This window comes from Diceros bicornis, chromosome 7 (genome assembly GCF_020826845.1).
Source record: "Diceros bicornis minor isolate mBicDic1 chromosome 7, mDicBic1.mat.cur, whole genome shotgun sequence".
Classification (NCBI taxonomy): Eukaryota; Metazoa; Chordata; class Mammalia; order Perissodactyla; family Rhinocerotidae; genus Diceros; species Diceros bicornis.
Window position 1 is genome coordinate 74,142,542 of NC_080746.1, and position 12,958 is coordinate 74,155,499.

Here is a 12,958-nt window from a genome sequence, read left to right on the forward strand (position 1 = left end):
GGCAGAGGAGGAACATTTAATACCTCTTAGTGTGGTGCTCTTTCAAGGGTTTCCCAAATTCCATCATTTAAGAACTACCTTCATAATTGTGCCATACCCAAGTACCCAACTATTATTTGCTTAAGGTTTTTATTTAAATTAACTTTTTTTTTTTGCCTAAATACATTTATTTCAAAAGGAAACTTTATATCACTACCTCAAATAGAAAACTAAAATACTTGTCATAACCACAAAATAAAAGTTTTATTTCATTTTATTTTACTTAAATTCTAGCTAAACACTACTGCCTCCAAAGGCTCTGAGACTAAGATCATCTCTCTCAGTCTCCTACAAAGCGAGATTAGCACATCCTAGAAAGGTATTAAAGACTAACACTAAACTGAGCCCCTAATGTAATCAGAGAGATCAAGAAAAAGATAGAAGAGATCTCTTTCCCTAGAGATTGCTTCAATGTCATGTAATGTCACACGCTGGCACCACCTGGTCACCTGCCCACTCGGCTCCATACCCTCCCGCCTCCGAAGAGGTAAGGCACGCTCCCACTTTCATTAACCCCAGAAAGAAGCAGAGACTTGGGTATCCCTGAATTTTCAGTATCACTGGTTTGAGAGAGAGCTGGGGAGCAGAGTCTGAGAGTTAAGATAGAGAAGGGAGGGTCACCCAGATGGGGTTGGGGGAACTGAAGGATAGTAGTGCCCGACAAGCATTGAGATTCACCATCAGCTTCTGGCCTGCTGAATGAGATCTTTGCCATAAGGCCACATTTAGAAAACAGATAGCAAGTTGATTAATAATTACATACAGTTGTTTAGAGGATCTGGTTAGGTATCACCTCTTCTTATTTCTAGATCCACTCCAACTTTAACAAACAGTCTAGCATGATTAACTAACACGCAATTTCTAATCCACAATAAGAATTTAGATTTTTAGCTGTTAAGGCCCTCGCTATTCATGAATTACAGCAGCTTTACCTATTCTTGATAATTCAGAAACTTCATTATTAAAATGTTTGAAGTAGGCTATAGAGCATCTATCATTACTTAAAAAGTTAATTAGATTACATAAAAGAAATAATTAGATTTGCATTTTTATCTGGGTTTTAAACTTCCAAAGAAGATCACAACAGCCTGCCTGTGGGCAATTAAAAACAGCATACAGCAGAGAGAGAGAGAGAAGAGAGAGGGTCTGTTTTTCCAGGCTAATTCACGATTGAAGATAGAATTACAAAATATTTTAAGGGCTTGCTGAAGCTGGGGGCTAATCCTAGACTTCTAAGCTTTGTTTATAACCTTCATTTCATTGGAAGAGAGTATCAGATACATGCACAGTGCCAATAGAAGTATCAAATTACTTTCAATGGGTTTATTTGGTTCTGTTCAGAAGCTGTTGGAAGGAGGTCTGTTACCTGATCAATAACACAAAAAAGGACTATTCGCTAGAGCCAAAACAGGAGCACTGTAATCACTTTTTGTTTATCAATGCTAAATACAATTAACAAAGAGATACAACATAAGGCAGAGCGACTAGCGACACTGAAAGGCTCCTGACTTTCCTCAGTCTTTCTGTTGGCTGCTCCAGCCATCTCGAAAAGACAATAAATGCAAGGTCCAGCTCTTAAAATTAGAGGTCAATTAGATATTTAATGATGAAGCATATCTGCAAATATATATCTACTATTATCATCCTAGCAAAAAATTAATTAACCAGGTCATGCAGGCCATGACGGCTAATGTACTAAGTAATTATTTCTGATCTTATACAACTACTTCACATAAAAAGGTAGTCCTTATTCTGCTCAGCAGATGCCCGAAATGCCAGTAGTTAATCATATTGAAGGAAACAAAAGGCAAGGTTTATCTCCTTAAAAGGTGAGAGTATATCTCAAATTATTCTGTTTAATGGTTTAAGAACAATCACCTCCTTGCTTATAATATTAACATTTCTTCTGGTTACCAGACAGGAAGAAAGGAGAACACACATTTAATGACGCTCTACCATGTGACAAACACATAGTGCCACACAAAATAAAAGAATAGCACCCAGGAATATATTACAATCAAAATAGAAAATACTATATACAAAAAATACTCATATACTCTTAAGAATAGAGCAAAACTCCAGTGAAGAGACAAACATTTGGTTTTGTAAATAAGCAGCATGTATTACAGCATTTGAGAGAGAATGTTTTCAGATAAGACAGAGTATCTGCAAAGCAGCAGCAACGGCATTTAGGGCAGGCCTTCCACAGGTTGAGCTTGCCATCTAATGCATATATCAAATGATGAGGGGAGGGCAATGAATATCGTATATTAATCATAAAGATTAACAAAGAGCTAAGAATTTCAAGTTTCACAATTATACCCAAAAAGGTGTATATGTGTGACCTGACTAAATCATTGGCCCTGGCCCAGAAGGCCAAATGCCCAAATAAAATCTCCATCAGCCAGGCCATTCTTAAGAGACCACTGTTGCTCAGTCAGTGATGTGAGGAGAGGATACCGCTTCTATCTCACACAATACAAGCCACTTGACTAAGTCTAAAATTGGGGTCTGAAGAGACATGAATAATTGGATAACACTATTCATGTCTGGAAAAGTACATTTCTCACAGAGATATTTTAATGAGCTGAGTTCTCTTGCAAAGATTAAAGTTCTAGCAACAAAATGCCATCATTAAATGCGTTCCTATTGACATGCTATTGAAGGCAGAGAATGCAGTATGTTGTGTCCGTGAAGAACATCTTCTCTAGATTTAAAAACCATGACATGGTCAAATGAGGTTAGATGAATAAATATATGGATGGATCAAGAAATCAGGATTTATAAAATATTTTCTGTTTTTCTTAGACTAGATATATTTAATAGTTGATTAAAATACTATAAATATGCTTTCATATATCTAACGGATTAAAAATGAATTTTGTTTAGCAGTCAACTCTCATAAATAAAATGCTTCAAAGGATTGGCTAAGATACCATAGTGCAATGGGCGGGAGAAGGAGAATGACATTCTGATGCCATTATCTGTTCTTTGGAATTACAGCATAAGACTCAACATTCCCAACTCCAAGGACCCATATTCCATGATCTATTAGTGTTGCTTTCCATAGACTTGATAAAAACTGTGCTATTTCTGTCCAGGAAATATCAAAAATGTCTAACTTTTTCTGGCCTCTATGTTGAGGAAATTACTTAAAATGTAACAAATTACAGGAATCACCATTTTCCCCAAAGCACAAACATAGGGATTTAAATTCACTAAGCAAACAGCCTCCTAAAAGATCTGCTAATATTAAATCATTTTAATAATCATCTAAAGTTATTAACCTGATTTTTTTTAAATGGTAAAAATGGACTCATCAAAAATATAAAAACATTAGTTCACAAAATCATTTATCTTACTTTTACAACATGGCTTACATGGTCTTAAACGTAACTCTTTAAAAATTTAGTTAGGATTCACCAAGGCAAAATTGTTAAAAATTGTATTCAAGGAAGAATTATATTCAAGAATTATGTATATATAATTATATATAAAAATTATATATAAATGAAATGATTTTTAACTGCACATATGTTTTGAATGATTGCAAATAAAACAAGCCTGAGGACTTTTACAGTACTATCATAATCATGCCTTTTCCTATCTCTAATGAAAAATCCTGCTTTACAACTTGTGCAAACCATTCAGATTTTCATTTCTTTCTATTATAATAGGCCCAGATGTGTTTGTGTGTGGTTGTTACAAGAGGTTAGACACTCTTCTCTTTCTTTCTATTACAGCTTGCAAATTCCAAAACAACAGCATTGATTCAGAAGGCGGCATTCTGAACCAGAAGTAAAGAACAATCTTGAATGTAACCACCTGATACTCACGATCCATAGCCAATCGGCATGGCTTAATCTTGCTGACCATGTTAGCTAATAGGTTCTAGGACTCAAGATATAAAAAGAAGAAAAAAGGTTAAACTTGCTCAAATTGTCTCTATATTCATTTGCTTTCAGAAGAGAAGTTAGGTTTGGTATTTATCATCTTATTTTGCTCTTTGTTCTGTTTTGTTTTCACAAGAATGGTTTTTCTGTGATAGAAAAATGCTAGAATCATCTCTTAAATCTCATATTTTGCTCAAAAATATATTAAAATTAGCTTAACAATAATCTCTCTCCTAAATTTGATCATGCCTACAGCTCGTCAAAAACCATATTTGAAAATACAGTTAACCCATTCCCCTTCCAAAAAAATAACTAAAAGTCTGAATATCAAATACCTGCTTTGTAACTGTCAGAGATGAATATGTTTTGTGTAAGGAGTAAGTGTTTTTCAGCATTTGAAAAATTCTTCGAATGGTCTCATACTGATAAGATAAATACTGACAAGATATGCAGTGAAGCAGTAGCTCAGGAAAGAATGAACTATAAATACAGGTTATTGCTTCCTCTCATTTTTAAAAATATGAATTCTTGTTACAAAGTATCCTATGTTTTTAAAACGAATGTAACTTTGACATTCTGATTCTCTCTCTGATTTTATAATTTATACTGCTGAGATCAAGTGCTGATTAGCTTTAATTTTAAAAAATTTAAACAATGAGAAATATCCACACTTTAAAAGCAATTAAACTTCTACTAGAAAACTTGAAAAAAATATTTTCCTATCTTCTCAAATTGAACTGATGAATAATATTTTAAGATCATGTCCCATAGTTTCCTGAAAAAGACATCAATTTCATGTAGTCAAGTTATAACTAAAATCCTATGTAATCAATAAATACTAATAATATGTCATAAAAATACTCTGAACTGATCTGGTTGCTATTAATCTGAGCTCCTCAGTACCCTAGGCAAACATCAATTAAGACAGCCAGTTAATACAAACAACATTGGACTAAGAAGTGAAATATATTCTGACTAAAGAAGTAAATAATAAAGAGGTAGTAAAAACATTAATAGTAAGTGACTGATATAGGAACACGTCAGGGAACTTCTTCCATTCCTGCTTTACAACTAGGAGAAACAGAGAGAAGTAAATGATTAGGTTATTTAACACCTACTGTGTTCTTAGAGAGGGATCTAGAGAAAAATGTAGGAAGCCACAGGCTCAAAATCTTGACCTTAGCAGTAGGAGACATAGTCAAAATTCTAATAAGGTCAGAAGAAGGGAACACCTGGACAGGTATTTAATTAAAGATGTCAGCATGAGTCATAAAAGAGATATCAGGATGAGAAATGATTCCAAGATTTAATTGTAAAGATTGTCAAAAATGCCAGAGACATTCTATCTCTTCCATATTTGGGCTCTTTATTTTGAAAAATACAGACTTGAGTATGGAATATAGAGTTATAACAGACTTGAGTATGCAATATAGAGTTATAACTAATTAAACAACAACAACAACAAAAAAAAAACACTGGTTAAAACCTCCCGGTGAAGATAGCCGGACAACATGCCAAATTAGGTACAGGTGCTTCTTCAGGCACCAAATCGGTATTCTAAATGCAGTGACTACTACCTGGAGCATTAAGTATGATAAACAAAATAAAGCAAGGATCTAAGTTAAAATCACTGGCTTTCATCAATGAGGTAGAAGATTAGAGTAAGCTATGACTGTATGCAAATGATTTTAAAAAAAATACAGGAAGGTGTAATATTAACCTGAAAGAAAGGAATAATATAATTCAGAATATACTGCCCCAACTAGGCTGAATCACAGATCCTAGCGATTAGTAATATCCACAGCAACCAAGAGAAAACACAGAAGCTGTCGTGGGTACATATAACTCTGGGATCAGTATTCCTGAGGATTAATCACCAGACAACCAGTTGCTTATTCTATGGCTTTCTACAAGTCACACACATATGTTCCTATTCAAAAATGGAGACCACTTCCCTTACCTATCTCAATAGCTATTAGTTGAATTAACCATCCAGCATCTAAAGGAACGACAGAAATCATAATTCCTTCCCAGGCCGTTGTAATTATGATCTATATATTGTGTTACCCTGCCACAACAAAAAAGGAATTTCTAAACTGTGTTGCAACTATTGAGGAACAAGTTTTCTTCCTTTCTAGACTATTAGCTCTTTGAGGACAGACAACTATCCATTAATCTTTATATTCCCCTCTGCACCTAGCAGAAATGCAGTTAGTATTTGTTAAAGAACAAATTAATTATTACCAACCTTTTCCCAGGTCATAATATCCTTCTCATAACTGGCCCCATCAGACAATCCTAACAAGCAAATAAACATAAGCTTCTCCCCATGATACTATCAGATGGTAAAAAACAAAGCAGAAAGTGGTTTGTGACAATGAAAATAGCATGTGCATGCTACCTTGGAAACCATTAGATTTGCACCAGGTTATGCTAGGCAAATGGCAGAAGGAAAACAATAAGGTTTATTCTGCTTACACATCACATCAGAAAAGAATGCTTAGACCACTACCTAGTCGATATTTCCTATGTCCACTTAGACAATTGTATACAACAGCCTTGAATAACAACCCTATTGGTGCAGTTTATAAGAGAGGATGCATTTGCTGCATTTTAAATTCCATTTTCAAGGAGGAAAGTATGTAAGTATAATCAGACGAGAGTAATAAAATACACTGACCTGGATCTGTTGCTGCAGGAGATTAATTTTGTGCTGTTGTTGCAGAAGTTGCTGCTGTTGTCTTGCAATCTATCAGAAATAAAGTTTCATTAAATTAAAATGAAATGCTTACACCTTTGCCATCACCTCAGGTATCTCTCCTGGTATTACAAGAATGCTTTACTGCACTTCTATGTGAAAGAGTTCCTATAAAATGAGAGAGGCAAAATCAGAAAGTTAGAGAAAAAGAAAAATTTCAAACAGGTGCCATCTCTCTGCTTACCCTTAAATCTTTATCTGTAGGTGAAAACTACCCCTTGTATTACATTTGTGAGTAGTTCATCTATATCTGCACTGGTCATCTGGAAAGACTGGGAATTTTGAAATTTGACCCTTGGAGAATAACGACAGGGAAACTCTGGCTACATTTTTCTAAAGAGCTTAATTTGGACATAAAAAGTAAAATCTGTAAGCAAAGACAGGAAAGAACTTTCTATTATAATATGGTCGACTTGGGTGAAATCTTTTCTGATGTAAAGATTTTCAGAACTGATAACACAAATATTGTCAAGGGAGTGCCAAAAAACACAGCAAAAAGTCAAAAATCTTTATCTTTTTTTGTTGACGTCATATGTGATGTACAAAGCATTTTTAAAAACAAATAAAATTTAATATTTATCCATTTATCCTTGTGAGGGTAATGTGTTAATTTTACAGTACAGGATCCACATACAAATTTTATATTTCCTTGCTTCATTCAACAATCAAATTCAACATCTTAACACGTCATCTGGTCTATAAAAAGAAATGTTAACCACTTAATGCAAGCCCTGTTGAGGACTGAATCTGCCCCTCAGGAGAGCAAACAGCTTCTTTAGGATAATTATGTTTACTATACAACATGAGTTAGGCATCAGGGTGCTTATTGCCTCAAAAGCGAGCTGCTATAGCTTGAAGCCCAGGGGGATGCCCCTTAGTGAGACTAAACTCACTGCCAACCTAGGAAGCCAGAGAGAAATGTGGCCAGAGAGCACTTAGAAGGACTTGGTTTAGGGGTGCCCTACAGGCAAGAGTTATGCTTTTTTCCTACTATTTCTTCTATTTCCAAAACCCGATATTCTAGAATGGGCAATGTTAGAAGTAGAAATGAGTTTAGATCAGCCCCCAGCAGTATGCTTCCTGAGTCTTTTTGATGTTCTAGCCTAGAGCAGAGGGAAACACCTCAATAATATTTCATTCAGCAGAAGATGACAAAATAGCAATCTGCCCCCAACTGTTGCTTTATGGTTTCTGGTGATGACTGGCTCAGACTGGAAGTCATGATAAAGCTGCCCCTAAATAGGTTATAGTTTGAGAAATGAGACCACTCCTCCCCAAGGCTTTATAAGCAAAATGGAAATAGTATTTAATCAGGTTGGAAAAGCCTACTCTGTTTGTCACCATTCAAATCAGAAACGGACAACTCACTCTGCAACTCTAGGTATAGATGCTAGATCCTCTGAATATTTCCTCTTAGCAAACCAGTGAAACACTACTAGGCATCTAATATTAATGGTCCCTCCTAAATGATAAAGTGCTGCATGGAAATGCATCCAAAACACCACAGTGCAATTACTATCATCCACTCTAGACGTATGCATTTGACACAGTGAAGTATGGTACATAAGCACCATGTGGCTCAAATTCTGAATTTTATTTGCCAATCGGTTGAGCTACATGCTCGCTTCATTGAGCATGACAACCTAGTTTTAAGTGTCATTTAATTTTCATTTTGAAATATAATTACAAAGTGTTCACTGTAAGATATCACTCGTCTGCAAATGTGTCAAGATTAATTTGTGCTAGCTTATTCACAAGTGTCAATAGTTAATTACTGTGTCATCTCTGGATGGCTAAATGACATTCTAACTTCTGATTTTTTACAGTGTTCCTTTATGTTATTTTCCATTAGGGGCTGAGTCCATATTCCTACATGTGGGCAAATATTCCAGCATATAAAATACCAGACGTCACAACTCATTAAAATCAACAGAGCATATATTGCTCTATATACCCCTATAAAATACATTTAACTGAAAAGATAATTCCAGTAATAATGTCAGATTCCGAAAAATTGCACGTTAATTTGGGTCTGTCTGATCTAAAGCATCAGAGACTACTCTATAGGATCATTGTTGTTAGATTAATGTACTCTTACAAGACAGGAAAAACATTTGGGAAAGTAATCTATTTTTTAAAAGGCATACATTTAAACTTGGATATTTTTTCTTCCTTCTCACTTCTAAATCAACGAAGTCAAATTCTTATAGGAGTCATGTGCTAATTTGTTTTTGATGATTTACCTATGCTATAAACAGAGTGACCATATAATTTATCATCCAAACCAGGACAACTTTTGCAAGTGGAAGGGGGGCAGTTTAATAACTACCCTGGAAAACAGGCATTAACCAGGGATATTCTGGGAAAACTGAGATGTATGGTCACCCTAGCTTCAAAGTCAGAGAAAATCAATGGACTAGTGAGCTGCAAGATCCTCAGAGTTTTTCTAGACCAGGACCCTCTCTTTCTGGATGAGAAGAGTAAGGCCTAGAGAGAAGAGACTTACTCCTGGTTAAGCTACCTTGCGAATATATGTGATGCCTATGTGACTAAATATCCCCGAGTAGTTAATCAAATCCAATGTTCTGGAACAATGTTATACCCAGTTCCTATGATGCCTTTCTTTGTCCTCCACATATCCCCTCAGTATTCTTGAAGACCTTGGATTTGCAGAAGGCTTCTTTCTTTCTTTCCTTCTTCTTTTTTATTTTTTTAAGGAACGCTTATGACAAATAAACCAATCAATGTGATTACTCGCCGAGCTTGGCACATTCCACACCTCCAGCTTGTCAGCTCCTTTTGCAGGGCTCACCTGTTCTTGCTGTTGGCGAGCAAGGTCCATTTGCTGCCGTTGTTTCTCAATTTGTGAGGCTGCCAGTTTTTTCTGTTCATCATGCGCTGCCAGGAGCTGCTCCCGTAAACTGATCAGCTGGGTAATCATGGTAGAGAGCTGCCGTTCTTTTTCTGCCAGGCTCTCAGGTGTCCCTAAAATGGAAGCGAGAAGATATCTCACAAGTTTGAGAAAAGTCTGAATGAATTGGGGAAAGGTGGGGGAGGGACAGATTTAGAAAGGGACTACCCTAAAACACTTACAGATCTGGGACAATACCTGGAGGTCATTGTGAGTGCAGGAACACTACAGAGCAGCAATGGAATCAACACTAAGTTTAGTCATCGCCCTTGCCAAGAAAAATTATTGCCGCCAATAAAATTCTCACACATTCTTCCCTCTTACTCTTTAAAACAAAAAAAAAAACCAGACCTACCTACTCCATTCTCTCCCTTTTACCACACTTTCCTTCCCCAACCAAATCTATCTGATCAAGCTAGGAAACCTACTACATTTAGTACCAGAGATTAGAAACTATGGGTTGTATTAATATTCTATAATCACCTGTATCCTCAGTGACTAGCACAGGATCTAAGACATAGTAGGTGCTTAATAAATGTTATTTGAGTAATTTTCTGCTCATTGCCCTCAGAAAATTTTTCTATTGTGCAAAGATCTGTCTCTGAAGCTCAGAAGTCAGGAGTCCCTCTCTTGGCCATGGAACTAGTTCTACAGAGAGAAAAAAAACCTGCCTTGCCTCAGGTAAGAAAGGATGGAATCTGATATTATTTTTCCTGTGAAAGGATCGAGCTAAAGTTCCCAAATTCATCCTTAAAGGCAACAATGTTGCTTGGGGGGCTCCTTCACCCCTTTGTCATTTGTCATTCTTCAAAGGGAAAAAACACATTTGAGGTTGAAAAGGTTATGCATAAGGATGTGCTGTTTAATGAATATGATGTCGCCGAACACTTACGGTATGCACTAATGGTGCTGAACGGTCTTTTTATGGGCAAATAGCACAGCTCTCCTAAGTAAAGGGTACAGAATCCTTTTGTGAATCTAAATTAGAGCATTTTACCACAGCATAAGATAAGAATTTCAACCCACTGTATTGAGCCACACAGGTTTCATTATGAAGAAGGATGTATGATTTGAAAGCTTTTCAGAAAGATGCCACCAGCTGTCAAAGGGGACAAAGATGGCCGATTTTTGCGATTTTTTGTAGAAGAAGAGACTTCTAATCTCCTTATGAAACCCCCCTCATTCCTGCTAAGAAAGCACCAGGACAATCTGAGAAACTAAAAATATTTTCATTAGGAGGGGCCCCATGGAGAAAGGGAGCCTTCAGAGGATGCTGGCTAGCACTTGCTAGTGTATGATTCCCATCAGGTAAGACTCGTGTCAACAGAGAAGCTACAACACTTAGGATTACTATGGGATTCTTAATGCCAATTCAAGTCCTTAAAAAATAAATAAATAAATTGTCAATATCCCATATCAATTCACTGAGCTGAAAGATGGCCTAAAATCAAAATTAAAAGAAAAATAAGACAGTGAGGTGATGTTAGAAAATGTATTCCACTGATAAGGGAACAAATACTGTGGCAAGGTCAGTGACCAGCTGTTCTTTCTAGCTACTGGAATTGATTTTTTTTAAATAAGCTTTTATTTCAGCAATAGGGATTTCAGCTTGGTAAAAGGAAGAACTTGATCAAGAAATATTAAAATACAAAAGCAGTTCCCAGAGGGGATCATAAAATCCCTTTGAAAGCACAACAAGCTCAACTAATGTATATGTTAATATATACAGGAATGAGAAGATACAAAACAAGAAAAGTATGCAACTTATTTATTTACTCATTTCATTCATTTTTTAATTAAAAAAATATTTCCTGAATGGCAACTATGTGTCAGGGACTATATTAAGAACTAAGGATATCGATCCCACGGCAAGAAAAAGCAGAGTTCCCTACTCTCAGGCAATTTGTAGTCCAAAGTGGGGAGACACCTTAAGCAAGTAATCACACATATAAATGTAAACCACAACTAAATAAGAATTACAAACAAGACAAATATTTGGCGGGAGGTTTACCTAAGTTGGGGAGGCCCAAGTTTAGGGAAGGTATGCCTGAAAAAGTAACAAACTAACAGGAAGATGAACAGAGTTAACTAGGCAAAGAGTTGAAGGGGGTCAAGAAGCTTTTCAGAAGGAGAAAACAACACAAGGAAAGGCTCTGGGAGGGTGGTGGAGGGGGAGTTTCAGTGTGTTCCGGAAATTGAAAGAAGGTAGTAAAACTTAAGCAAGGAAAATAGAGGGGAGTTGAGTACCAGATGGGGCTAGAGAGGTAGGAAAAGGTCACACCATTCAGCTCCTTATAGACTATGCTTGATGAACTTCATATTTTTCTAAGAATATTTCAAAATCACTAAGGTATTTTAAGCAAGGGATGATGTGGTCATTCTGGCTACAATGTGGAGAGAAGTTTGGAAAGTTATGAGAATAGATAAATGGAATATATGCACATTTTATTCCGTGTATTTTTTTGCAAAATTCTGATCTACCTATAATTTTCTTGTTATATCTACCTATATGGGATGATTTAAGAGAAGGCTTATTGGATACTGGGAAAGTTACTGTACCATAATTCTTTGTTAATAAAGAAAAGCATTCATAGGAAATTTGAGGCAGGGACCAATATAAGAGTTGGATCTGGTATTTAGGTTCTCCAGGAAAGACTGGAAAATTTTCTCTTCTCCCAGGTTAAACAACATCTTTTCAACAATCTTCAATATATTTCCCTTTCTCCTCTGCATAGCAAACAAGGAAGCTGACGACAACACATAAATTCTTAGCCTCTTCTGTTCAAGGTAAAGCCAATAGGTCTATAAATGCATTGGTGTTTCCAGTGCTAATAGACATGTTTAAGTATATCTGAATTTACAGAATGACAACATTTAACTGAATCTTTTTACAAATCAGCACAATGTTCAAACTGTTTAATTGTAAAAATTCAGTGACATCTAAATAAGTTTTTCATTGAACTTAAAAGATACATGTTCACGAAGAAAACAAGCCAGAGATCAGTATTTTTAAATTATGAATTTAGGCACTCATATAAGCCTGTTGCTATCTTTTCCTTAAATTTAAATTGGAGGAGCACATATATATTTTGAATAGATATGAGTGGCATAACAAATGCAGTTGAGTGAAATGTAGGAGTATAAGAAATCTAAAATTCCCCCTGAATGGAGAATTATATATATTTACATATATAGATATCTGTATGTATGGCCATTAGTCCTTTGGGAGTCAAATTAAGGAGAAATCAATTTACACCATACAATAGCTTACATTCTCTAAATGTGTAGGCTAATTTGTGTGTCTGTGAGTGTGTACGGTCATTTTTCTGTTCTGTACCCATTGTATTTGTTCACATA

At 35.8% G+C, this 12,958-nt stretch overlaps 1 protein-coding gene across 4 annotated transcripts in view; it reads right to left on the bottom strand.

Annotated features, from left to right (window-relative positions):
- SOX6 (SRY-box transcription factor 6) overlaps window positions 1–12,958 on the bottom strand; it is a 573,709-nt gene that overhangs the window by 186,927 nt on the left and 373,824 nt on the right. For all 4 annotated transcript variants that reach the window (XM_058546045.1, XM_058546046.1, XM_058546047.1 and 1 more), the window contains 2 exons: window positions 9,503–9,675; window positions 6,613–6,681 (listed from right to left, as the gene is read on the bottom strand). In XM_058546045.1, coding sequence (XP_058402028.1) covers window positions 6,613–6,681; window positions 9,503–9,675 — 242 coding nt within the window. The remainder of the gene's footprint in view (window positions 1–6,612; window positions 6,682–9,502; window positions 9,676–12,958) is intronic.